The sequence below is a fragment of the Coregonus lavaretus genome, assembly GCF_964263955.1.
Source record: "Coregonus lavaretus genome assembly, contig: HAP1_SCAFFOLD_7517, whole genome shotgun sequence".
Classification (NCBI taxonomy): domain Eukaryota; kingdom Metazoa; phylum Chordata; class Actinopteri; order Salmoniformes; family Salmonidae; genus Coregonus; species Coregonus lavaretus.
In genome coordinates this window covers 1-26,241 of record NW_028163214.1, presented here as the reverse complement: position 1 = coordinate 26,241, position 26,241 = coordinate 1, and the positions used below count along the sequence as shown (strand labels likewise).

The window sequence follows — 26,241 nt, the reverse complement described above, 5'->3', positions numbered from 1 at the left end:
ACTGTACGTTACCTCTCCTCTGCTGGATGGTCACATGGGACAGGCTAAGCATGTTGAGGAAGTGTTTCTTGTCCTCCAGTTGGGGGAAGCAGTTCAGCTCCTCAGGGGTGAGAGTGGTGCTGAGGGGGGGGAGGGGTGCCACAGTAGGACGAGGGGTCTTCCTCTTGCCTTGTACAGGCGGAGGGGAGACGCTGCGCTCTCTCAGCATCCTCCTCCTCTTCCTCCTCTTCTGATGAAGCAGCTGGTCACGATGGGCCAGCGTAGTCAGGCCACACACATGCAGAAAACACACCTTCTACAGAGAGACAGATTAAAGAGAATGAAATCATACAACAATATTATAGAAGCACAAGTGACAATTTTTTATGTGTGTGGCAAGTTACCTCTGAGGATGTGTCCAGTTTTAGGGGGGGCTGCTCTGCTACCCTTCTGAGGTGGGCCCTCACTTCCTCCTCATCACTCTCATCATACGACTCATCTAGATCATAGTAATAACCTGGGGGGGGGGGGGGGGAAGAGAGAGAACCAGATTTCGTCTCATCCTCTCTTGAATGCCCACTCTCCTCACCTCCCTTCCTCCCTCTTACGTCCCCTTTCTTCTTACCTCCCTCCCTGGCCTCTCTCCTCCTGTTCTCCTCCAGGTCCAGCTTGCTGACCAGCCTGTGCTGCTGCAGAAGGATCTCATCGTACACCACTGGGTTTTGAGGCTCCTGGCCTGGCCGCTCAGACTTCTGGAGGTCCCTGGAGGAAGAGGGGGAGCTGGACGGGCGCTGGACCCCCAGGTCAGAGCTGGGGCTGGGGGAGGACAGGAGCAGTGAGCCCCTCTGGTGGAGGTGGTTATGGTTATGTTGGTGGTGGAGACTGTGAGTGGATCTTTCGAGCTCAGCCATGCTCCAGAGGCCAGAAACCTGCAGAATGGGTCCCCTGACGGAGGAGAACCTCTCTGGGCCCTCCCCCATCCTCCTGCATCCCTCCTCCCCCCGCTCCGAGCTGGGGGGCCACTCAGCTCTGGTCAGGCCAGGAGGGGGGCGGGAGGGGGGAACAGGGGAGTCAAACCTGCGACGGGGGTCTGGGGGGGTCTCTGTGAGAGAGGCAGGGTTCCAGAGGGTGGTGGGAGGGTCAGGGGGGTGGTGGAGGAGGTGAGGGTGAGGTTTGGGGGAGATGAGTGGAGGTGGGGCTCCTAGGTAGGGTTGAGACTCTCTGTTGCCTGGGTCATGCTGGCTGGCGTTGGACCTGTGAAAACAAGAAAAAAAGCCTAGTCACAAACAAACACACACACACGAACACACTGGGTTTTATGTTGACCTTGATGATGCAGCCAAGCTAAAAGCAGATGTTAGCAGAGTAGAGAGAGTACTGACTCTGAGGATACTGTAGTGTTATCTTAATCCATGTATATACGCATTAACGCACGCACATCAGTGTTTAATTTGTAAAAGTGAGCCCAAGAGCATTGCATGCATTATCATTGCTTTTGCATACTGGCATAGAGCAGTAGAGTAGAGGTGCTTGCAGAAGTTGCATACATGGGGGGGGGGGGGGGGGAATTGTAGCCTAGGATCGGGGAAAATGTTTGCCTTTTAGAAACGAATGTCACGTAATTCTACATAATTTTTGATGACTGGAGACTTCAGCAGAATCTTTTTTTAATACCTCACAAATTATCGAAATGATAGGCTACTTTGACACCGACAAACTGAGAATCTGAGATCAATAAAAACAACCTTGTCTTGAATCCATCAATAGTTTAGGCCTAGGTGTGTGGAGACACACATATTGTACAATATGACGAGGAAATTATAGTCCTAAAAAAGCTTTCCAGTTTCACTGACTCAGGCAGTGGCGGCTCCTGAAAAAATTCTCAGGGGGGGCAATTTTTCTGATGATTTAGGTGACCTACACACATTTTTAAAAAGATATGTCCAGCAACAACATGAAGACAGGGGCAGCATATAAGTCAATACTGATATACACATTACTTGCTTCAAAAAGGCCTCATGGTTGAATTGGAAATATGTGCACCTGAGCATAATTCACAACAAGCAAGCAGGAGCTTTTGATAGAGGCTACTGAAAACATTGATGCAAGTTATTGGTAATAAGAAATGTTTATAGACTTCCATATTCTGCCCTCTTGTATAGATTTGTGAAAATGAACAGTGATAGACATTTTGCCTGAAAACAGAATTTGAAAATAATTTCTAGAAAAGGTCAACACAGCTATCTGTATGGCTTTGTAAAAATGAACAACCATATTCTGGCCAATTGTATAGATTTGTAAATATGAACAACCATATTCTGGCCAATTGTATAGATTTGTAAAAATGAACATGAACAGATATTTTTTTTTTTTTTACTTTTTTAAAAATGAAAAATAACTATTTTAAACAACATCAACTGTGAACTGATTTGGGCGTGTGTGTGTTAAAGAGACAGACAGGGAGGGACAAAGAGAGAGAGAGGCTACATTACTTGTACTGAAACTGTTCTAGCTTGCTGCATGATCAAATTCAGCTGATGCGCATAGCAATGCACGTAATGGGCATTCTTGAAATGCTCACGCACCTTTTGCTGCACACCAGCCTTCTCTCCCCTCATCACACTGGCTCCATCGTAAGCTTGCGCAATGAGTTTGACTTTCTCGTCGTCGGCAAAAAGACCGTTCAGTCTCTCCAAAAGCACACTGGCGATTGAGACTGAGGTTGATTCCGAGATGGGAAGGAACTCAAAAAAGCGCTCCTGCACTTTGTGGTTGCTATCTATGTACCTCAGCACAAGCACCAGCTGTGTCTGTGTAGAAACGTCCGTGGTCTCGTCAGCTTGGATAGCTACGAAGTTCGCCGACTTCACCTCCTCCACAATATGTTCCCTCATGACCGCTAGCATACACTCCAGTAGCTCGTTTTGAATGGTCTTTGATGTGCCCTTGAAAACTTTAGCATTTTTAAGATGGTCATCAAACACCTCATCTAATTGTGCCACAAAGTTGACAAGTCCAAGAAAAATACCAGGGTTGGTGGAGCCCTCAGTTTCATCTTTGCCTCGCAAAGCTAGCCATCTTGACAGTTGTACGTGAATTGATTGACGCTGCTACCCGCTCTTTTCTTAGTTATGTTCATGGTTACTTATGTTACGTATGACGAAAGCGCGTAAGTGCAAGCCCTCCCGGAACCCATAGAGATTGTATTGAAAGCTCTGATATTTGAAAAAAAAAATATTTTACATGATAGTCTATGAGAGACTCCTGGGCGATTTTCAACCTGACTGAAATCGCCCCAAAAGGGGCGGGGCCATTTGAAGCACGACTTTAGCCTGATTGGACATTTAGTGGCAGATCAGACGTCTAGATTAGAACACTGATAACTACTGTTGCCGTGATATAATTGATTAGAAAAAAAATCCCTTCCTTTTCCCGTTTGGCAGTGCGTCGCCCATATCGCCCTAATGAACACACCGCCCCTGGACTCAGCCAATGATGCACACCTCACTAACCGGCGATGGCCGATGCGCTCGTGCCAAAAGCTTATTTCTCTCTTGTATTTTACTTTGTAAAACAATGCTGTTCACTCAATAGGCCTATTTGGAAGTTGATAACATATTTTGGTAGCCTACAGACAGATTAGTCTTCTCTTTTCAGCAGGAGCCATATGCTTTCCAACCTGTATTTTCCAGCGATTGTATTTGAAATATTGCGAAAGGCCTGTTTTCGCTAGATGCTGTTCACTGACAGATTTGCCACGCTATTTATCCTCTGTGGCTAAATTATAGGCATAGGCCTACTCCTGGTGTAGAATTCTGAATGATTTGAATTCTGAATGATTTCATTTATTTCTGAACAGACAGCAGTAATTATCCAATTTGTAAGTCGCTCTGGATAAGAGCGTCTGCTAAATGACGAAAATGTAAATATAACTTTGGCAAATGTATTTCAATTTATCAGGGGTGCTGTGGCACCTCCAGCACCCTATGATTATATAAGGAAATAAATGACGAAGTGCAATGCTGGAGAGATGAGAGTTGCAGGCTCATGTCTATCAGAGCAGAGAGAAGGAGAGAGATCATAGAAAGTGAATCTCATTCTAGTTCTGTGAGAGATACAGACGCACTTCTCTCTGTCACCACAGCAATGACCACGCGTTGGTCTATAGCAGGGGTACTTAACTCTTACCTTACGAGGTCCGGCACCTGCTGGTTTTCTGTTCTACCTGATAATTAATTGCACATACCTGGTGTCACAGGTCTAAATCAGTCCCTGACTAGAGGGGAACAATGAAAAAATGCAGTGGAACCGGCTTCGAGTTCCAGAGTTAAGTTTGAGGGGTCTATAGGCTGCAACAGGGGTGTCAAACACATTCCACGGAGGGCCGAGTGTCTGCAGGGTTTAGTTTTTTCCTTTCAATTAAGACCTAAACAACCAGGTGAAAAGGAGTTGCTTACTAATTAGTGACCTTAATTCATCAATAAAGTACAAGGGTGGTGCGAAAACCCACAGACACTCGGCCCTCCGTGGAATGAGTTTGACACACGCTACAATGTTGCGCAAACCATAAACCCCGGCCGGCCCAACATGAATCAATTCTTAGAATATCAGGCACTATTCACATTACGTTTTTAGGGGGCAGGAGAATTACAGACGAGGCAACTTTAATGAACTCTGATCATTTTTATTATATTTTTTACATTGCAAACAGTGATAAGCAGTGGTGGAACAAGTACCCAATTGTCATATTTGAGTAAAAGTATAGATACTTTAATAGAAAATGACTCAAGTAAAAGTGAAAGTCACCCAGTAAAATCCTACTTTAGTAAAAGTCTAAAAGTATTTGGTTTTAAATATACTTAAGTATCAAAAGTAAATTGAATTGCTAAAATATACTTAAGTATCAAAAGTAAAAGTAAAAGTATAAATCATTTCAAATTCCTTATATTAAGCAAACCAGACGGCACCATTTTCTTGTTTTTTAAATGTATGGATAGCCAGGGGCACGCTCCAACACTCAGACATCATTTACAAACAAAGCATGTGTTTAGTGAGTTTACCAGATCAGAGGCAGTAGGGATGACCAGGGATATTCTCTTGATAAGTGTGTGAATTAGACCATTTTCCTGTACTGCTAAGCATTCAAAATGTAACAAGTACTTTTGGGTGTCAGGGAAAATGTATGGAGTAAAAAGTACATAATTTTCTTTAGGAATGTAGTGAACTAGAAGTAAAAGTTGTCAAAAAAATAAATAGTAAAGTAAAGTACTGATACCCCAAAAAAACACTTAAGTATAACTTTCAAGTATTTTTTAATTAAGTACTTCACACCACTGGTGATAAGAGGTACCGGATCCTGGCAAATGGGTTCTGGAACTAAACATTCTAAAACTGAAAGGTGCCGGATCCTGTTCCGGCAGGATCTGGCTCAAATTAAGCACTGACGCACATACAAACAGACTGCTGGGGAAACTGATAAACATATGCATTTCTCAATTGCTTGTTCCTTGCCTGATTAGACACTCACCTGTAGCTGTGTCTCCTAGGCTCCACCCCTTCCCCATGTGGCCACGCCTCCCTCTCCTGCCCTTGCCGGCGTTGCTTTGACCACCAGCGCTTCTCCCCATTGGCCTGTTGGAGCTTCATGGCAGAGGCCAGTGTTCCATGGAGCCCCCTGGTAGAGGCTGAGACAGTGTGTGCGTTGTTCCCCGTCTGAGAGGGCACCAGGGTGGGAATTGGGTGAGAGGCTGACCCCCTGGAGGACTGGAGGTCTGGCTGTAGAGGTTTAGGGACTGGGAGGGCAGGGAGGGTGGGCTTACCTGGGGAAAATTATTATAATTAAATTAAACACTACATTATGCGTCGGGTGAGGTTGTGTCTCTCTCTGGCGGGAGGTAAGCTAGGCTTATATGGTGTATATGGTGTCGAGTAAAGCTTAAACCATGTATTTAGATTGTAGGTAGATAGGTATTGTAGTTAGGTATTGTAGGTAGTTTATCTAGGTAGTTATTGTAGGTTATTGTAGGTAATTATTGTAGGTAAGTATTGTATTCGGCTGAGCCCGGTGAAGCACGAGGCTAGCTAACTCACTACCTGGACCAATAAAGCTAGCTAGCTAGCGGGTAGCTACTGGTAACTATTAGCAACTGTGGATAGTTGTTTCCAATGTTATTTCACGCTTAAGAGTACCTGTAATTAAGCCAGCTAGCTACCTACCATTCAGCTGTTTTTCTAACCTCATTATCTGAAGCGTTAACGTTAGGTAGTTAGTAGCTACTGTACTCGAAATGTAGCTAGCTTGTTGCTACCTGGATAGCTAACTAAACAATAGCTGGAACGACCTAGCTTTAATATTTGGAGACGCTTTCTCTCCGTTGGGACAGACGTTAACTGGCTGAATCGATTAAGTGGCTAGCTTTGCACTTAACTGGCTAACAGTAGCTACTAAGGGTAAGTTATAAACTACATTTATTTTTGTTTTGTTTTTACATACTGGTAACCAGAGTCGTTCAAGGGAATTCGGGACATGGGTGACTAGTTAACGTTAGCTTGGCTCTCTGTGGGAGGAGGGGTTGGTTCGTTGGCAGAGAGCAATGGCTAGCTAGTATGCTAACTATTCTAGCTAACTAACTGGCTGAATAAGTTGACGACGTACTCACTCAAACTGTCAAAACTAACCCAAAACTTGACACAACGTTAGACACGGACACGAATGATCTGCTTGGCGTGTTAACACACTGGTGGTTTGTTGTAACCGAGTATTGGTGCTAAACCATGTTATTGGAGGCTGGCATGCTAGCTGGTTTTGGCGTCATAGGATTCGGTGCCCTGGATGGTTTTCACGGAAGAATACTGTACCAAGTTAGCTAGCTGAATAAACTAAGTTAGAGTCTATTCCTAGAAAACATTGAACCGCTGTAGTTTACAACAATTATAATTTCTAAAGTGGAAGTTGGGAGAGTTATATTTGAGTGTTTCAGTGAAACGTAAGTGAGGGAGGCCCCGCTCTCTCGCTTTCCCAGATGTTTAGTTCATTTCATTCCGATCTCCTCTGCATTATTGTAGCCTTTTTCTGTAGCCTGTCAACTATGTGTCTGTCTATCCCTGTTCTCTCCTCTCTGCACAGGCCATACAAACGCTTCACACCACGTGGCTGTTGCCACTCTAATCTGGTGGTCCCTGCGCGCACGACCCACGTGGAGTTCCAGGTCTCTGGCAGCCTCTGGAACTGCTGTTCTGCGGCCAACAAGGCAGAGTTCATCTCAGCCTATGCTACCCTCCAGTCCCTCGACTTCTTGGCGCTGACGGAAACATGGATTACCACAGAAAACACTGCTACTCCTACTGCTCTTTCCTCGTCTAACCATGTGTTCTCGCATACCCCGAGAGCATCTGGTCAGCTCGGCGGTGGCACAGGAATCCTCATCTCTCCCAAGTGGACATTCTCTCTTTTTCCCCTGACCCATCTGTCTATCTCCTCATTTGAATTCCAAGCTGTCACTAGCCCATTCAAGCTTAACATCCTTGTCATTTATCGCCCTCCAGGTTCCCTTGGAGAGTTCATCAATGAGCTTGACGCCTTGATAAGTTCCTTTCCTGAGGATGGCTCACCCCTCACAGTTCTGGGTGACCTTAACCTCCCTACGTCTGCCTTTGACTCATTTCTCTCTGCCTCCTTCTTTCCACTCCTCTCCTCTTTTGACCTTACCCTCTCACCGTCCCCCCCTACTCACAAGGCAGGCAATACGCTTGACCTCATCTTTACTAGATGCTGTTCTTCTACTAATCTCACTGCAACTCCCCTCCAAGTCTCCGACCACTACTTTGTATCCTTTTCTCTCTCACTCTCCTCCAACACTTCTCACTCTGTCCCTACTCAGATGGTAATGTGCCGTCGCAACCTTCGCTCTCTCTCTCCCGCTACTCTCTCCTCTTCCATCCTATCATCTCTTCCCTCTGCTAAATCCTTCTCCCTCCGACCTCCTGATTCTGCCTCCTCAACCCTCCTCTCCTCCCTTTCTGCATCTTTTGACGCTCTATGTCCCCTATCCTCCCGGCCGGCCCGGTCCTCCCCTCCTGCTCCGTGGCTTGACGACTCATTGCGAGCTCACAGAAGAGGGCTCCGGGCAGCCGAGCGGAAATGGAGGAAAACTAGACTCCCTGCGGACCTGTCATCTTTTCACTCCCTCCTCTCTACATTCTCTTCCTCTGTTTCCGCTGCTAAAGCCACTTTCTACCACTCTAAATTTCAAGCCTCTGCCTCTAACCCTAGGAAGCTCTTTGCCACCTTCTTCTCCCTGCTGAATCCTCCTCCTCCCCCTCCCTCCTCCCTCTCTGTGGATGACTTCGTCAACCATTTTGAAAAGAAGGTTGACGACATCCGATCCTCATTTATTAAGTCAAATGACACCGCTGGTCCTGCTCACACTGCCCTACCCTATGCTTTGACTTCTTTCTCCCTTCTCTCTCCAGATGAAATCTTGCGACTTGTACGGCCGGCCGCCCAACAACCTGCCCGCTTGACCCTATCCCCTCCTCTCTTCTCTAGACCATTTCCAGAGACCTTCTCCCTTACCTCACCTCACTCATCAACTCATCCTTGACCGCTGGCCATGTCCCTTCCGTCTTCAAGAGAGCGAGAGTTGCACCCCTCCTCAAAAAACCTACACTCGATCCCTCCGATGTCAACAACTACAGACCAGTATCCCTTCTTTCTTTTCTCTCCAAAACTCTTGAGCGTGCCGTCTCTAGCCAACTCTCCTGCTATCTCTCTCAGAATGACCTTCTTGATCGAAACCAGTCAGGTTTCAAGACTGGTCATTCAACTGAAACTGCTCTTCTCTGTGTAACGGAGGATCTCCGCACTGCTAAAGCTAACTCTCTCTCCTCTGCTCTTATCCTTCTAGACCTATCCGCTGCCTTTGATACTGTGAACCATCAGATCCTCCTCTCCACCCTCTCCGAGTTGGGCATCTCCAGCGCTGCTCACTCTTGGATTGCGTCCTACCTGACAGGTCGCTCCTACCAGGTGGCGTGGCGAGAATCTGTCTCCGCACCACGTGCTCTCACCACTGGTGTCCCCCAGGGCTCAGTTCTAGGCCCTCTCCTATTCTCTCTATACACCAAGTCACTTGGCTCTGTCATATCCTCACATGGTCTCTCCTATCATTGCTACGCAGACGACACACAATTCATTTTCTCCTTTCCCCCTTCTGATAACCAGGTGGCGAATCGCATCTCTGCATGTCTGGCAGACATATCAGTGTGGATGTCGGATCACCACCTCAAGCTGAACCTCGGCAAGACGGAGCTGCTCTTCCTCCCGGGGAAGGACTGCCCGCTCCATGATCTCGCCATCACGGTTAACAACTCCATTGTGTCCTCCTCCCAGAGTGCAAAGAACCTTGGCGTGACCCTGGACAACACCCTGTCGTTCTCCGCTAACATGAAAGCGGTGACCCGATCCTGCAGGTTCATGCTCTACAACATTTGCAGAGTACGATCCTACCTTACACAGAAAGCGGCACAGGTCCTAATCCAGGCACTTGTCATCTCCCGTCTGGATTACTGCAACTCGCTGTTGGCTGGGCTCCCTGCCTGTGCCATTAAACCCCTACAACTTATCCAGAACGCTGCAGCCCGTCTGGTGTTCGACCTTCCCAAGTTCTCTCATGTCACCCCGCTCCTCCGCACACTCCACTGGCTTCCAGTTGAGGCTCGCATCTACTACAAGACCATGGTGCTTGCCTACGGAGCTGTGAGGGGAACGGCACCTCCTTACCTTCAGGCTCTGATCAGACCCTACACCCAAACGAGGGCACTAAGTTCATCCACCTCTGGCCTGCTAGCTCCCCTACCTCTACGGAAGCACAGTTCCCGCTCAGCCCAGTCAAAGCTATTCACTGCTCTGGCACCCCAATGGTGGAACAAGCTGCCCCACGACGCCAGGACAGCGGAGTCACTGACCACCTTTTTTTTATTTTATTTTTTTATTTTATTTCACCTTTATTTAACCAGGTAAGCCAGTTGAGAACAAGTTCTCATTTACAACTGCGACCTGGCCAAGATAAAGCAAAGCAGTGCGATAAAAACAACACAGAGTTACATATGGGGTCAAAAACATAAAGTCAAGAATACAACAGAAAACATATATACAGTGTGTGCAAATGTAGCAAGTTATGGAGGTAAGGCAATAAATAGGCTATAGTGCAAAATAATTACAATAGTATTAACACTGGAATGCTAGATGTGCAAGAAATTATGTGCAAATAGAGATACTGGGGTGCAAAAGAGCAAAATAAATAACAATACAGGGATGAGGTAGTTGGGTGGGCTAATTTTAGATGGGCTGTGTACAGGTGCAGTGATCGGTAAGGTGCTCTGACAACTGATGCTTAAAGTTAGTGAGGGAGATAAGAGTCTCCAGCTTCAGAGATTTTTTGCAATTCGTTCCAGTCATTGGCAGCAGAGAACTGGAAGGAATGGCGGCCAAAGGAGGTGTTGGCTTTGGGAATGACCAGTGAGATATACCTGCTGGAGCGCAGACTACGGGTGGGTGCTGCTATGGTGACCAATGAGCTAAGATAAGGCGGGGATTTGCCTAGCAGTGATTTATAGATGGCCTGGAGCCAGTGGGTTTGACGACGAACATGTAGTGAGGACCAGCCAACAAGAGCGTACAGGTCACAGTGGTGGGTAGCGTATGGGGCTTTGGAGACAAAACGGATGGCACTGTGATAGACTACATCCAATTTGCTGAGTAGAGTGTTGGAGGCTATTTTGTAAATGACATCGCCGAAGTCAAGGATCGGTAGGATAGTCAGTTTTACGAGGGCATGTTTGGCAGCATGAGTGAAGGAGGCTTTTTTGCGAAATAGGAAGCCGATTCTAGATTTAACTTTGGATTGGAGATTCTTTATGTGAGTCTGGAAGGAGAGTTTACAGTCTAACCAGACACCTAGGTATTTGTAGTTGTCCACATACTCTAGGTCAGACCCGTCAAGAGTAGTGATTCTAGTCGGGTGGGCGGGTGCCAGCAGCGTTCGATTGAAAAGCATGCATTTAGTTTTACTAGTGTTTAAGAGCAGTTGGAGGCTACTGAAGGAGTGTTGTATGGCATTGAAGCTCGTTTGGAGGTTTGTTAACACAGTGTCCAATGAAGGGCCAGATGTATACAAAATGGTGTCGTCTGCGTAGAGGTGGATCTGAGAGTCACCAGCAGCAAGAGCGACATCATTGATATACACGGAGAAAAGTGTCGGCCCAAGAATTGAACCCTGTGGCACCCCCATAGAGACTGCCATAGGTCCAGACAACAGGCCCTCCGATTTGACACACTGAACTCTATCTGAGAAGTAGTTCAAGTGTCTCCTTCCGGAGACACTTGAAACCCTACCTCTTTAAGGAATACCTGGAATAGTATAAAGTAATCCTTCTACCCCCTCCCCCCTCCCCCCCATTAAAAAATAAAAAGTGGTTGTCCCACTGGCTATCATAAGTTGAATGCACCAATTTGTAAGTCGCTCTGGATAAGAGCGTCTGCTAAATGATGTAAATGTAAATGATATGGATGGTGGTCAGGCTCTACTTTCAAGATAAATCTCTGGTGCTTAATTAACGGGAAATCAACCAATCAGTGTGTGTATTGAGTCTATACTGTATATGTGTGTGTGCGTGTATATGTGTGTGTGTGTATGTGTGTACACCGTACCCAGTCTGTTGGGTGTCAGCCTCTCCCCAGGTCTGACCCAGTCCTGCGGCGGAGTCTTGAGAGCCTTCAGTCCAGCAAGGTACTCAGTCTCCACCGCTCTCACCATCTCCCTCTGCCTCGCTCTGTCCCGCTCCCTCTCTCTCTCCCGTTCCAGCTCAAGCTCCCTCTGTTTCTCTCGTTGGCGAAGCTCTTCCTCCATCTGTAGTCTGTGGGGGAGGTTAAAAGATACACACACATACCACAGACACATGGGAGAGATGGTGAGAGATGCAACACCCAACATTGGGCAGATTAACCACACACTGTTAAACACACACACCTATGCACACACACACACACACAGAGCATGTAAGACAGCATGAGTGAGCAAGAGCAGATGAACAATTAATAGGTAACCACAGGATATAAGCACACACAGACACCTATGTGTGTATTGGTGTGTGTGCGTGATGTGTATATGGTAGCACCGTGAGGAGTGGTCTAAAAATATAACACAGTCAGCAACCTGTGCATTTCCTGCAGAGAGATTACAAAGTGTGTGTACATGTATGAGTGTAACACCTCTCAGCCAGAGTGATTGTTCAGCTTCCGAAGGTAGCAGCCCTAAGGGCAGGTGCAGGTGTGTGTGTGTGTATCATAAGCGTGTGTGTTACCTCTCAGCCAATGCGCTGTGTGTGTGGCTGAGCTCCCCAGGGTAGCGTGCCCCAGGCAGGTGCATGTGGAGGGCAGAGGGGTGGAGGGGAGAGAAGGCTCCCCCTGCTGGTACAGAGTAGAACTGAGAACGCAGTGCAGACAGACACAGAGACTCCTCCATCCTGGAACACACAGACAAGGGGAAAAGGAATGGAGGGTAAGAGGCAAAGAGAGAGGGAGCAATGAATTTCAACCTTTAGGCACATTTTGGGGTTCAGTAGCCATCTATACATCCCAACCCGGACACACAAACACACAGGCTGCTTCAAACCTCTGTCTCTCTGTGTCCCTGTCTGTCTCTTTGTCTTCCTGTCTGTCTGCCTGTCTCTCTGTGTCTCTGTCTCATCTGTAGAACACTGATTCTACAGAGTCAGACTGAGGTAGGTAGGGTGGTCTATAGACTGACCTGTGTATGTGGTGGAGGGTAGTCTATAGACTGACCTGTATAGACTGACCTGTGTAGGTGGTGGAGGTAGGAAGGGTGGTCTATAGACTGACCTGTGTATGTGGTGGAGGTAGGAAGGGTGGTCTATAGACTGACCTGTGTATGTGGTGGAGGTAGGAAGGGTGGTCTATAGACTGACCTGTGTATGTGGTGGAGGTAGGAAGGGTGGTCTATAGACTGACCTGTGTAGGTGGTGGAGCTAGGCAGGGCGGTCTATAGACTGACCTGTGTAGGTGGTGGAGGTAGGAAATGTGGTCTATAGACTGAACTGTGTATGTGGTGTAGGTAGGTAGGTAGGGTGGTCTATAGACTCACCTGTGTAGGTGGTGGAGGTAGGCAGGGTGGTAGTAGGCAGCAGCAGCAGTAACGTGGGCAGCGGTGACGGGGTCGAGCCCCAGGGGCAGCGAGGGCAGGCGGAGGTCGTCTGAGGTAGCGAAGGGGCGGAGTCCTCTCAGGTACTCCTCTGGGACCGCCCCCAAGGGAACCGCAGGGTGTACCTGACCAGGTAGACTACAGGAGGGGGAGGAGTTGGGGATCAGATTGCAAATTTGAGTCTGCTGTTTTGGCGTGAACGGAGGTAGTGCATATGTGGTTTATGCAAGAAAGACTTATCTGTTGCACTGTAGATGGGTTTGTGTGTGTGTTTGTGGTATATGTTTGTGACTCTGCGTGTATCTGTGTACGTGTGTGTGGGAGTATAGACATCCAGGAGTGATTCACCTAAGGCCCTGTAGTCTCCGGTCCTGCATGACAGAGCTGGGGGTGAGGCTGAAGGGGTAGGAGGGGTGAGCCAGGACGTGAAGAGAGGGGACAGGATAACCCCCTTTCTCCTGGGGAGGGCTGAGCTCAGACCCCACACGCTCCCTACTCACTCCCCAAACACCTGACTCAGCCTGACAGAGATAGGGAGAGGGAGGGAGAGAGAGACGGAAATAGATAATGTTTGTTAAGCAAAATTAAAATCTCCCACTCACAACATGTGAAACTATTTTCATGACAGGATTTGTCCCTTAATGTTGAGCTAGCCATAGCATGTTAACACTGTCATAGGCTAGCAATGTAGCTTCTCCAACCCCCCACTCTGTTTTGAACACACATCACTGAATCCCCTGCCAGCAATGCTCTCATTACTACTCTGACACCCCTGTCATGTCTGTCTCCTACACACACACACGCTCGCCTGCGCACACACACACACACACATCACCTTCTTCTAGGTCACAGCAAGAGACTCATGTTAATAGCTCTAAGAGCTTGAGGCAGGGAGGGCGAGGGGAACGGAGGGAGAGGAGGCCGGAGGGAGAAGGGAACGGAGGGAGAGGGGAACGGAGGGAGAGGGGAGCAAAGGAAGAGGGAGACAGAGGGAGAGGGGGACAGGGGAGAAGGAGAATGTAGGGGAAAGTGGAGGAGGGGGAAAGGAAGGAGACGGGGAGGGTAGGGGAGAATGGGAAAAGAAGGGAGAGTGGGAGAGTAGAGGAGGATGAAATAGATGAGCGGGGAAAGGGAGGGTAGATGACCTCTCAGCTGCGAGCTAAAAGCCCACCCGGGTGGAGAAGTGCTTCTGATATGTCAGAGCAAGTCAAGATCAGGGCAGGAGGGAACATCTTAAAACTCATCCTCCTCTACTACCCCCTTCATCTTTCTCTGCTGTCTAACTCTTTCTCCATCAAGTATAAACACCCACCCACTCACTCACTCTACCAAACTACTCCCACACATGAGTAACCTTGCTGAGGACATAGTGGGGAAAAAAAGTATTTATTCAGCCACCAATTGTGCAAGTTCTGTAATTTTCATCATAGGTACACGTCAACTATGACAGACAAAATTAGGAAAACAATTTCCAGAAAATCACATTGTAGGATTTTTAATGAATTTATTTGAAAATGATGGTGGAAAATAAGTATTTGGTCAATAACAAACGTTTCTCAATACTTTGTTATATACCCTTTGTTGGCAATGACACAGGTCAAACGTTTTCTGTAAGTCTTCACAAGGTTTTCACACACTGTTGCTGGTATTTTGGCCCATTCCTCCATGCAGATCTCCTCTAGAGCAGTGATGTTTTGGGGCTGTCGCTGGGCAACACGGACTTTCAACTCCCTCCAAAGATGTTCTATGGGGTTGAGATCTGGAGACTGGCTAGGCCACTCCAGGACCTTGAAATGCTTCTTACGAAGCCACTCCTTCGTTGCCCGGGCGGTGTGTTTGGGATCATTGTCATGCTGAAAGACCCAGCCACGTTTCATCTTCAATGCCCTTGCTGATGGAAGGAGGTTTTCACTCAAAATCTCACGATACATGGCCCCATTCATTCTTTCCTTTATACGGATCAGTCGTCCTGGTCCCTTTGCAGAAAAACAGCCCCAAAGCATGATGTTTCCACCCCCATGCTTCACAGTAGGTATGGTGTTCTTTGAATGCTACTCAGCATTCTTTGTCCTCCAAACACGACGAGTTGAGTTTTTACCAAAAAGTTATATTTTGGTTTCATCGGACCATATGACATTCTCCCAATCCTCTTCTGGATCATCCAAATGCACTCTAGCAAACTTCAGACGGCCCTGGACATGTACTGGCTTAAGCAGGGGGACACGTCTTGCACTGCAGGATTTGAGTCCCTGGCGGCGTAGTGTGTTACTGATGGTAGGCTTTGTTACTTTGGTCCTAGCTCTCTGCAGGTCATTCACTAGGTCCCCCCGTGTCGTTCTGGGATTTTTGCTCACCATTCTTGTGATCATTTTGACCCCACGGGGTGAGATCTTGGGTGGAGCCCAAGATTGAGGGAGATTATCAGTGGTCTTGTATGTCTTCCATTTCCTAATAATTGCTCCCACAGTTGATTTCTTCAAACCAAGCTGCTTACCTATTGCAGATTCAGTCTTCCCAGCCTGGTGCAGGTCTACAATTTTGTTTCTGGTGTCCTTTGACAGCTCTTTGGTCTTGGCCATAGTGGAGTTTGGAGTGTGACTGTTTGAGGTTGTGGACAGGTGTCTTTTATACTGATAACAAGTTCAAACAGGTGCCATTAATACAGGTAACGAGTGGAGGACAGAGGAGCCTCTTAAAGAAGAAGTTACAGGTCTGTGAGAGCCAGAAATCTTGCTTGTTTGTAGGTGACCAAATACTTATTTTCCACCATAATTTGCAAATAAATTCATCAAAAATCCTACAATGTGATTTTCTGGATTTTTTCTCTCAATTTGTCTGTCATAGTTGACGTGTACCTATGATGAAAATTACAGGCCTCTCTCATCTTTTTAAGTGGGAGAACTTGCACAATTGGTGGCTGACTAAATACTTTTTTCCCCCACTGTATTAGCTCCCAGTGCTAATGACTAGGCTTAAGCTGAGTTGAATAATACAGTCTAGAGCAGTGTTCACCAACTGGTCGATCGCGATCCAAGGCATTCCTAGTCGATCACCAAACATTGCTGTAAAAAAAACAACGATAAAGCCTTGCATTCCAACCCAAAAAGTGTTAAACAAATCCAAATATATTTTATATTTCAGATTCTTCAAAGTAGCCACCATTTGCCTTGATGACAGCTTTGCACACTCTTGGCATTCTCTCAACCAGCGTCATGGGGTAGTCACCTGGAATGCATTTCAATTAACAGGTGTACCTTCTTAAAAGTTAATTTGTGGAATTTATTTCCTTCTTAATGCGTTTGAGCCAATCAGTTGTGTTGTGACAAGGTAGGGGTGGTATACAGAAGATAGCCCTATTTTGTAAAATATCAAGTCCATATTATGGCAAGAACAGCTCAACTAAGCAAAGAGAAATGACAGCAGTGGTGGAAAAAGTACTCAATTGTCATACTTGAGTAAAAGTAAAGATACCTTAATAGAACATTACTCAAGTAAAAGTGAAAGTCACCAAGTAAAATACTACTTGAGTAAAAGTCTAAAAGTATCTGTTTTTAAATGTACTTAAGTACAGTGGTGAAAAAAGTACTCAATAATCATACTTGAGTAAAGATACCTTACTGGAAAATGACTCAAGTAAAAGTGAAAGTCACCCATTAGAATACTACTTGAGTAAAAGTCTTAAAAGTACCTGATATTAAATAGCCGTAAGGTAAATGTACTTAAGTATCAAAAGTAAAAGTATGAAACATAAGAGCTGTAAATCCAAAAAGCAAAACAGCCAGACCTTTTATTTGGTTTGAGCTTTTCTGAAAGGTAACATTCTTACGGATACAAGAAGAGCTCAGATAAAAAAAATTAAGTGGATTCTCAAATAGGCAACACTTCAAAATAAATCTCTTACAGACAAAATAGAATTATGCCTTAATAATTTACATTTTTGTCATTTACCAGACGCTCTTATCCAGAGCGACTTACAGTTAGTGAGTGCATAACTTTTTCATACTGGCCCCCCGTGGGAATCGAACCCACAACCCTGGCATCGCAAACGCCATGCTCTACCAACTGAGCTACACGGGGCCTCAAAGAATCAAATCATTAACAGATTATTTGATGAGTCAGATAAGCAGAAGGAATATTGCCAGTAAACGTAAGCACTTACAATCACAGTCACTTTGCTTTAGAAAAAACATCCTATAAGAGAACCCCCCCCCAACATTTTTTTTAATGAGCTTATCAAAAGTACATGTACAGAACGGCACACAACCACACTGTAGGAATATGAGGACATCACCACTGATATAACTGTATTAGAAATCAGTGTGTCAGGTCATGCCTTTGTAACAAGGCATATTCATAAAAGCTGGTTTTCAATGTTTCTGGAATCCAGCCTTGCTCTCCTGGGACTGAAAACAAGTCCTGCGATGCTGAACAGCCTTTCACATGCAGCTGATGCAGGTAAGGGTGTGTTTAGCCTCAGAGACAGCTTACAGACTACCGGGAAGGACTTGAGCAACTCCATATGATTAGCTGAACAGGCCAGGTATCCGTCCAGCTGTTTGGCGCTTTCTTGTGCTTGAGACGTCTTCATGGCAGAGAAGAAGTCCTCCTCATCTGATGAACTGGTGCCATCACCTAGCTGCAGCAAGGGTTCTTCCAGGTGGTCCTTGATGTAGTCCATTCCTGAAGTACAAGGAAGATGACAATAGAAATCATGCCATTGTGAGCCTACATTAATCCATCCCCATCCCTCATCTATATAAACCAAGCAACAGGGCTAAGTAGGCTACCCATTGGACTGAACCACAAAGTCAGGATTGTAGTTTAAATGGGTGGTTCTCAAATCTATGAAGTGTCAAAATGTACACTATACAGTTGTTTATGAATAATAAAATACTGTTAATTAACCACGTTGTCTTACCCATTCTGATGGTGCCATCATCTTTTGTCCACGTTGTTTTGAATTTGGGGAGAAGGATTGCAGCTGCGATCAGCTCAGGGTCATTACATTTTACATTTTAGTCATTTAGCAGACGCTCTTATCCAGAGCGACTTACAGTTAGTGAGTGCATACATTTTTCATACTGGCCCCCCGTGGGAATCGAACCCACAACTCTAGCGTTGCAAGCGCCATACTCTACCAACTGAGCTACACGGGACTACATGAAACGTGGCTGAAGCGCATCTTCAGTCCCAGTTGTAGCGCATCCACCAGAGGCTTACAGTACTTCAGGGACAACTTGATTCGGTCAAGTTTTGTGATCAGCAGGTTGACAGTTGGAAGTAGCCACCCCATCTGGACATTGGTTTCAGCCTGCAGGATGTTGATGTCCTTTGCAACTGGGCTCATGGTGGCAGCATACTCTGTGAGGAAGGCGAGTTCAGCTGGATTGAACCTATTAAAAGAAAAAAAAAATATATATATATATATATATATATATATATATATATATATATATATATTAATACCGTTTCCTAACCCTATACAAAGGGAACCACTAACCATTTCACCTGATTTAACTACAGTAATCAATGGCTGGATGAGTAGTTGACTAAATGGATTAATGATAGTGTATGGCTACAACATGTGAAACAGTTAATAGTCCCCAAGCAAAGGGGCAGGATACACTGCAACAGATTTAGACAACATTCAAGACCTTCAATTATGACAAAATAATACATAATCCTTACTTACATTGGAACCTCGAAGTCTGTGCAGAGAACTCTGACGGCCGCCCCTCCTTTGTCTTTGACGATCCTCAGGATTCTTTCTACTGCCATGAACCAGGAGTTCCACCTTGTAGCATTCGGGCGTAGCAGCTGGAGGTCGCAAGCATCTTCAACCGTTTTGGCTGCAAGTGTGGATCTTCCGCATTTGTTTCAAAGTGCTTGGCACTTGCCAAATGTTGAACGGGACACTTTTTTGTAAGCCTCACTGGATGTTGCTTTCAGGGCATCGACTGTAGATACTAAGTTGAGTAGGTGGCAAGCACAGCGCTGGTGCTTCGGCAGCTGGTACTCAAAACCATCATCTTCATTCAGGATCGTTGCCACATCAACAAACTCCACTTCTTCACTCTCCTCTTGATCATCTTCCTGTCCAGGCTGAGCTGTTTCACCACCCACTGCTTCCACTGCCTCGTTGTTTTCATCTTCTCCAAAAACTTGGAAAGCTTTCAAGAAGTTAGAGCCGTTGTCTGTTGTTGTTCTCACAATCCTACCCCGGATTTCAAACTCAGAATGGATGTCATTTAGGGCGCCTGCCAACACATCAAAGGTGTGCGATCCTCTCAACCGTTTACAGGCCAGGACTGCAGAGCATCTGTTGAGACTATCAGGGTCTATCCAGTGGGCTGTAACACCAATGAAGCTCCATCTTCTTGCAGACCAGCAGTCGGTGGTGGTGGCGATGTGGTCAACTCCTCTCATTGCCTCAGTCACCTTCTTCTTAATTTCCGTGGAGGCTTCATCAATCCTGGAGCGCAGTGTGGGCCTTGATAACATCTTTGAGTTAGGCTGCAGATCCTGGACAAACTCTCTGAACGGTTCTTGTTCTACAACAGTGAATGGTTGGAGCCCTTGGACCACATACTTCACCACAGCTTTGTCAATGGATTTGAGAGACACTGTCTTCAGTAATGTGCTCTGCTTGATGGTGTCTCAGGGGCATGTTTTCTCTTCAGTGTGTTTGCCGTCAGTTCTCCATACTTCTTAAGATGGTGTACATGCTTTCTCTGAAATAAGAAGAAAAGGAAACGAGAAAGACAGTTACTTAGCTACATAACCACCATCACCAAATACTTAAGGTATAGGATCCTAATTCTAAAGCTATAAACATGAGTTAAGTGAGAGTTTGTGACCACCATTTAATATTACAATGACAAAAAAAAATAGGTTAATTGATCTAGCTAGTAGGTTACGTCAATAACTTAAGTCTACAGTAATTAGCTAGGTAAGAACAACTTTATCAACTAACACAAGGAATAACACCCGAAAGCTAACATTAGTTAGTTAGCTAGCTTGACCAGGTGTTTAGAGAAAAGGTATTTGGCTAGACTAACGTTAGCTGACTAGAATGTGTCCAGATTCGGAAACTACTAGTTGTTAACAAGCTAGCAAGTTAGCTTGTGTCAGTTTAGTTAGATTGCGTTAGCTAACAAAGCTTCCGAATCTGGGAACATCTAGCCAGCTAAAGTTGGTTGCTACTAGCTTGTGAACTATTTAGGTATATAGGATTAGCTAGCATCAACTAACACTGCTTGTTGCATTAGCAAATGTGGTCTAACTAGGTTAGCTAATGTTAGCTAGCATGCTAATTAGCAACGTTATTCTAGCTAGCAAGCTAACAGTAGGCTTACCTCAATGTGTTTTTTAGGTTCGAAGGCGAGTTCTTGAACGCTAGTATTTCCTGAACTTTTGGTAAACATAACAGACATTTCATCCGGTAGGATGAATCCTTCATTCTGAGAAAAGAAAACATTTATTTTAGATACAGCCAAGGGTGTTCGTCCTCATCAGGAGGTGGTGGTAGAGCGATGTCAAACATGATTGTGCGATTTCGGACACGCTTGGGCAAAGTGCTACTGAGTGGATGACTGTATTGCAAGTGACAGGCTCCCGGTGTTTGGGGTTTGCACTTTAGGACCTTGGATTTGCCTAAACTGATGGGGATTGGATCAACTCTGCATGTCGTCGCCTACTGCATTGCAAAACAAGTTCACCCATGAGTGTGCCGACTCGCCGATGTTGCTTGCATCTTTTTTCCAACATGATTTGTTTTTTTCTTCCAACTTCAGATTGATTTGATTTTGTAGCGAGTAACGAAGGTGTCGGGAAATGTATCGGAGTAAAAGTATACTTTTTTCATTTTTTATGTAGGTTAGTAAAAGTAAAAGTCGACAGAAATATAAATAGTAAAGTAAAGTACATATACCCCAAAAAACGACTTTAGTGAGGTAACGAAGTATTTCTACTTCGTTACCTCACTTAAGTCATTTTTTTGGGTAAGGGTACTTTACTATTTATACTTCGTTACTTTACACAACTGAAAGACAGTCCATCATTACTTTAAGACATGAAGGTCAGTCAATACAGAACATTTCAAGAACTTTGAAAGTTTCTTAAAGTGCAGTCGCAAAAACCATCAAGCGCTATGATGAAACTGGTTCTCATGAGGACCGCCATAGGAAACCGCCCAGAGTTACCTCTACTGCAGAGGATAAGTTCATTAGAGTTAACTGCCATCAGATTGCAGCCCAAATAAATGCTTCAAAGAGTTCAAATAACAGACACATCTCAACATCAACTGTCCAGAGGAGACTGCGTGAATCAGGCCTTCATAGTCAAATTGCTGCAAAGAAACCACTATTAAAGGACACCAATAATAAGAAGAGACTTGCTAGGGCCAAGAAACACGAGCAATGGACATTAGACCGGTGGAAATCTGTCCTTTGGTCTGATGAGTCCAAATGTGAGATTTTTGGTTCCAAACCCAGAGTGAAGGAAAAGCAGCCAACAAGTGCTCAGCATATGTGGGAACTCCTTCAAGACTTTTGGAAAAGCATTCCTCATGAAGCTGGTTGAGAGAATGCCAAGAGTGTGCAAAGCTGTCATCAAGGCAAAGGGTGGCTACTTTGAAGAATCTAAAATATATTTTGATTTGTTTAACAATTTTTTGGTTCCTACATGATTCCAAATGTGTTATTTCATAGTTGTACTCTGACTGGATGTGTTGTGTTCTGGGAGTCATTCTGAATAGAAACACCTGCTACATCAATGTAGAGGAAGTCAAAACATCACATCCTTTCAAACCTTAAAGTGGAATTGACAGCGTTTTAACTACTTTGCAGATATGAAACAAACAGACAATCATAACATCAGTCAAAAATGTCAAATTCCCAATTTATGCTACAAAACCAACTTTATAAGAGGTTTTTAAAATAGGTTCGATTTGACTCAACATTCCATGACGTACACTAAGGCATTGTTGGCAGAATAGATGGATGCAGTTCACTGCATGATTAATATAATTTACCAACACATTTCTTGGTAGTCCAAAGAATATTGCTATCGGGTTGTAAATCACAGCTGGCCTGGTACATTGTTTGCTGCCTCCATTCGGGATGCACTGTTTCAGTTTCAATATTTTGGACAAAAACTGACGAATGTAACTAAGGCTGGGAATGTCAATACAATCAAATTAGCAAGCGCAATGATCACAATTCAGTCATAACGTGGCTAAAAGGCTAGCGTATCTATTTAAGTAGCAAGCTAAAAACACAGAGCCTAATGTTAGCTAGATAGCTAGCTGCTAGGAGGATGTCATGTAATGTCACTGGAGGAGTGGGTGAGTGACTGACTTTTTCCCCTCATATCGTTTTTCGGTGGCTATACACAGCTAGAGATGCAGGTGTCATTTGGTTAGCTAGCAAGAACTTGAACGACTGTTATCCAGTTAGCATATCTCTTGCGTTTGCAAATTCACTCTGGCTATCTACTCTGATTTCAGAGCACTCTCGTCTGAGAGCGCAGAATAGCTGATGAATTTATGAATTTGCAACACCCGCTAGATATGCCCGGTGTCAGTAAACCTAGGGGGGAAAAAGTTATATTTAGTCAAGAACACTCTAGATAACATGTAAATAGCCTAACCAGCTCTGCTACGGCGAGTAACATGGTCAGAGTGAGGTGTTCTCTCATTTGTGTCTGGAAGTAGCTCGCTAGCAAGCTAGCCAACTTTAGCCAGTTAGCTTGGGTGAATGGTTGGGACAAGAATGAATGCATTGGCAGGCAAGCTGCTGAAGGACGAGTAAGCTACATTCCCCATCGTTTATCAGTGCAATTTTGACGGGCAACTAGATGAGAAAGTTTGAGAGGGTTTATCTAATGTTCCTTCGTTAGATTTTAGTTCATCTTGCTCTGGCTAGCATTAGTTGTTGATCTTGTTGTTGTTGATGTGCATAACTGAGGGAGAGAAAGCCTACCTTTTCAATAGGACTGTAACGTTCCCAAATGTAAGAGTACTCCTGTGGTATTTACTTTTCAGGTGTATTTTGTAGCTTTTGGCGAATGCGTTCTAATTATCTAATGTTGCACTGTTGCAAATGCCTGTAAACACACAGTCCAGTTCAAAGTGGATGATGGCAGGCCTGTGTGGCAAATGGCTTGTTTGCATAAAGGCCTACTGTATTTCTGATTGGCTGTGGTGCACCGGTCTGCGTAGACTCCGGTCTTGGACGAGACCGATGTTTTTATTAGGTTTTATTTACTGCAGTGTCTATTAATTGTCCAAACGCATGGCCGCTTTCCCACTCTATATTGCTATAGAATTTCACAAATGCCTTAGCATACTTAATTCCCAAACATTCTAAGAATTTTTTTAACGTGGAAATGACCATATCTAAGTGCTTGCTTATCAGAAAATGTTTTAAAACGTGTAATATTCTTCCTGGGGATGTATATGAACAGATTTTAATAATATTTAATGTCGCTAAAATGCTGTCAGTCCAACTCCATCAGATTATATTCCCCCCCCCCCCCCCCTTCCTTTCCCTCTCTTTAACCCTCTCTCCTTGCTCTCCATTTCTCTCTTCCACTGATACCCCCTCTCTGAATAGGAGCCCCAGGGTAGGAGGCTGAGCCAGACAGACTGCTCTTTGTGAGGGGGAGAAAGGCTGCTCGGGGGGCTAACCCCTGGATTGTTAGAGGGCCTGGTTCCTCACTCCATCTTAAATACAAACACAAATACACACAGGGCTCTTGGGACACAAGGGACACAAGAAAATGCACACAAAGCTCACTCTTCACAGAATACTGCACACATACACACATACATAACACAATAGGAGACCGTGTTTACAGCTACCGCTTTTCTTTCCAGTATGGGTCCACTGGGTGACTCACTCTCTCCCTCTCTCTTTATTTGAAATGCATCTTATGAAGGCTTCATAAAGCATTCATATAGGCTCCATAAGCACTACATAAATGGGTCACAAATAATCTACAACTGTATTTCATTCTCTATAAAGGATCAATAAATGTGAACAACTAAGTGGATGGTTATGTCACACAGTTATGCCACATTATGAATCTTTATAGAGCATGATAATCGGTTATAGATTATTTGTGAAGCATCTATGTAGTTAGTGCTTTATAAAGCCTTCATAAGATGCACTTCAAATAAAGCTGGACTGTTTCTTCTTACCTGGTGCCCTTCTCCTCTCCAGAGAATGCTGCTGGTCTTGCTGTGAGTTGGGGCGATGGTGACAACAGGAGGGGTGGAGGGAAGGCTGCCCCCCCCACTTGAGGTCTGGAGCGGCCCTGACAACCCCCTCTTAGGAGTGGTGACTGAAGTACTGAGACAGGTGGCTGGAGAGGAGACTGAAGACTCACTACTGGGAGAAGAACCTAGGGGATAGATAGACAGATAGAGTGACAGAGAGAGAGAGTGACAGAGAAAATTGGATAGATAGAGAGAGCGAGCGAGAGAGAAAGAGAGAGATGGGGGGAGGAGGAATAGCAAGGCAGAAAGGCCATCAGAAAGCCATTACTGTAAAAACGAGACATCACACTAATCAACACACACGCACACACACAAAAGCAGCTAATGGGGGGGGGGGGGGGCATGGGAGAGTGATGCCAGAAAAACAAATGGAAGAGATGAGTGAAAGAGAGTGGGATAGTATAAGGGAGAGAGTATAAGAGAGGGAGAGAAGGAGTGTAATTGTGGGTAATTACCTCCATTAGGAGCTACACACACACGCACAATAGCAGCAGGGTTGGACAGGAATCTGATGTCAGGTCGATGTAAAGGAAAGAGGGGAAGTGTGAGGGGGTAGGAGAGAAGAGACTGTGGATGATGAATGTATTTTGGGTGTAAATAGAATAGATGTTATTGCTGTCCTGAGGTAAGAGGAGAGAGGCGGGGTCACAGTGCTTACCTCTGGGTTCTTCAGCCTGTTTGGCCAATTGACGGAGGGCAGCAGCAAATCCAGACTGAGCAGACTGAGCAGCCGCACTCCCATTGGCTAGCGGGGTGAGAGGGCTGACCGTGGCGCGAGTTGGTGTGGAGATCATTCCTAATGACCGCAACTTTGACTCATGGCTCATACCTGGAGCGATACGGAGGGTGGAAGGGTTGACAAAAAAGTGAAATGAGGGAAGGTAGGGTAGTGAAAGAAAGGAAAAATAATATTGAGCCTTTTTGTGTTCTCTCTATCATAATAAAACAATATGTGTGTGGGAAAGAGAAAGTGAGGGAGCTACTGAGAGGCTGTGTGTGTGTGTGTGTGTGTGTGTGTGTGTGTGTGTGTGTGTGTGTGTGTGTGTGTGTGACAGCGCTGAGAGGGGGAAGGAGGGGACACTGAGGTCAAGTATCAGGTCAGAGGTCGGTTAGTCTGTGAGCCGTGACACACACACACACACACACACACACACACACACAGGTGCACACAAAGGCACGCACACACACTTACACACACGCACACAAAGGCACGCACAATCCTAACATAATTCGTGTTCCCCCACTGCCCTCCCAGTGACCCACATACAGCTATCTACTGCCCCACACCCACTTAGACACACACACACACAGCAAAGGCTCAGATCCTTACAGCTGCCTGTTTGTTGAGACATCGTCATATCCTCTCTCTCCTCTCCCTCCTGTACCCTCTTCTATCTCTCCCTCTATCTCCCTCCTATCCCCCACCTTCACCCTCCTCTCTCTCTGTTCATCTGTTTCACTCACATGCTTATTTAGCAAAAAAACATCCGCACTCTCTAACACACATATTTCCCTTCCATGTTCTCTTTGGCTCAATTCTCTTTTCTCTCTCACACTCAGTGTCTCTTTCTCTCTCATCCAAACACATACACACTGATACACTTGCTCACCACACCCACACACATACACACTGACATACAACAAACAAACACACTCACCAGCTGGCTCCGTGTTCTTCTTGCTTGCATTATCTTTTCTCTCTCCCTCTCCCTCACGCTCTCTTTCCCTTTCACACTCTCGCTCTCTCCTCTTCATGTTCTCTCG

General features: G+C 45.4%; 1 protein-coding gene across 1 annotated transcript; it reads right to left on the bottom strand.

Annotated features, from left to right (window-relative positions):
• Nucleotides 1-12: 12 nt before the first annotated feature.
• On the bottom strand, nt 13-25,271 carry LOC311118386 (genetic suppressor element 1-like; the record flags this gene model as incomplete). Its single annotated transcript, XM_084193187.1, has 10 exons — nt 13-295; nt 384-496; nt 605-1,233; nt 5,507-5,798; nt 11,690-11,895; nt 12,343-12,504; nt 13,143-13,337; nt 13,548-13,720; nt 24,400-24,602; nt 25,136-25,271. Coding segments are annotated over 10 exons (2,392 nt in total), but the record flags the coding sequence as incomplete, so codon positions are not given.
• Nucleotides 25,272-26,241: the final 970 nt, after the last annotated feature.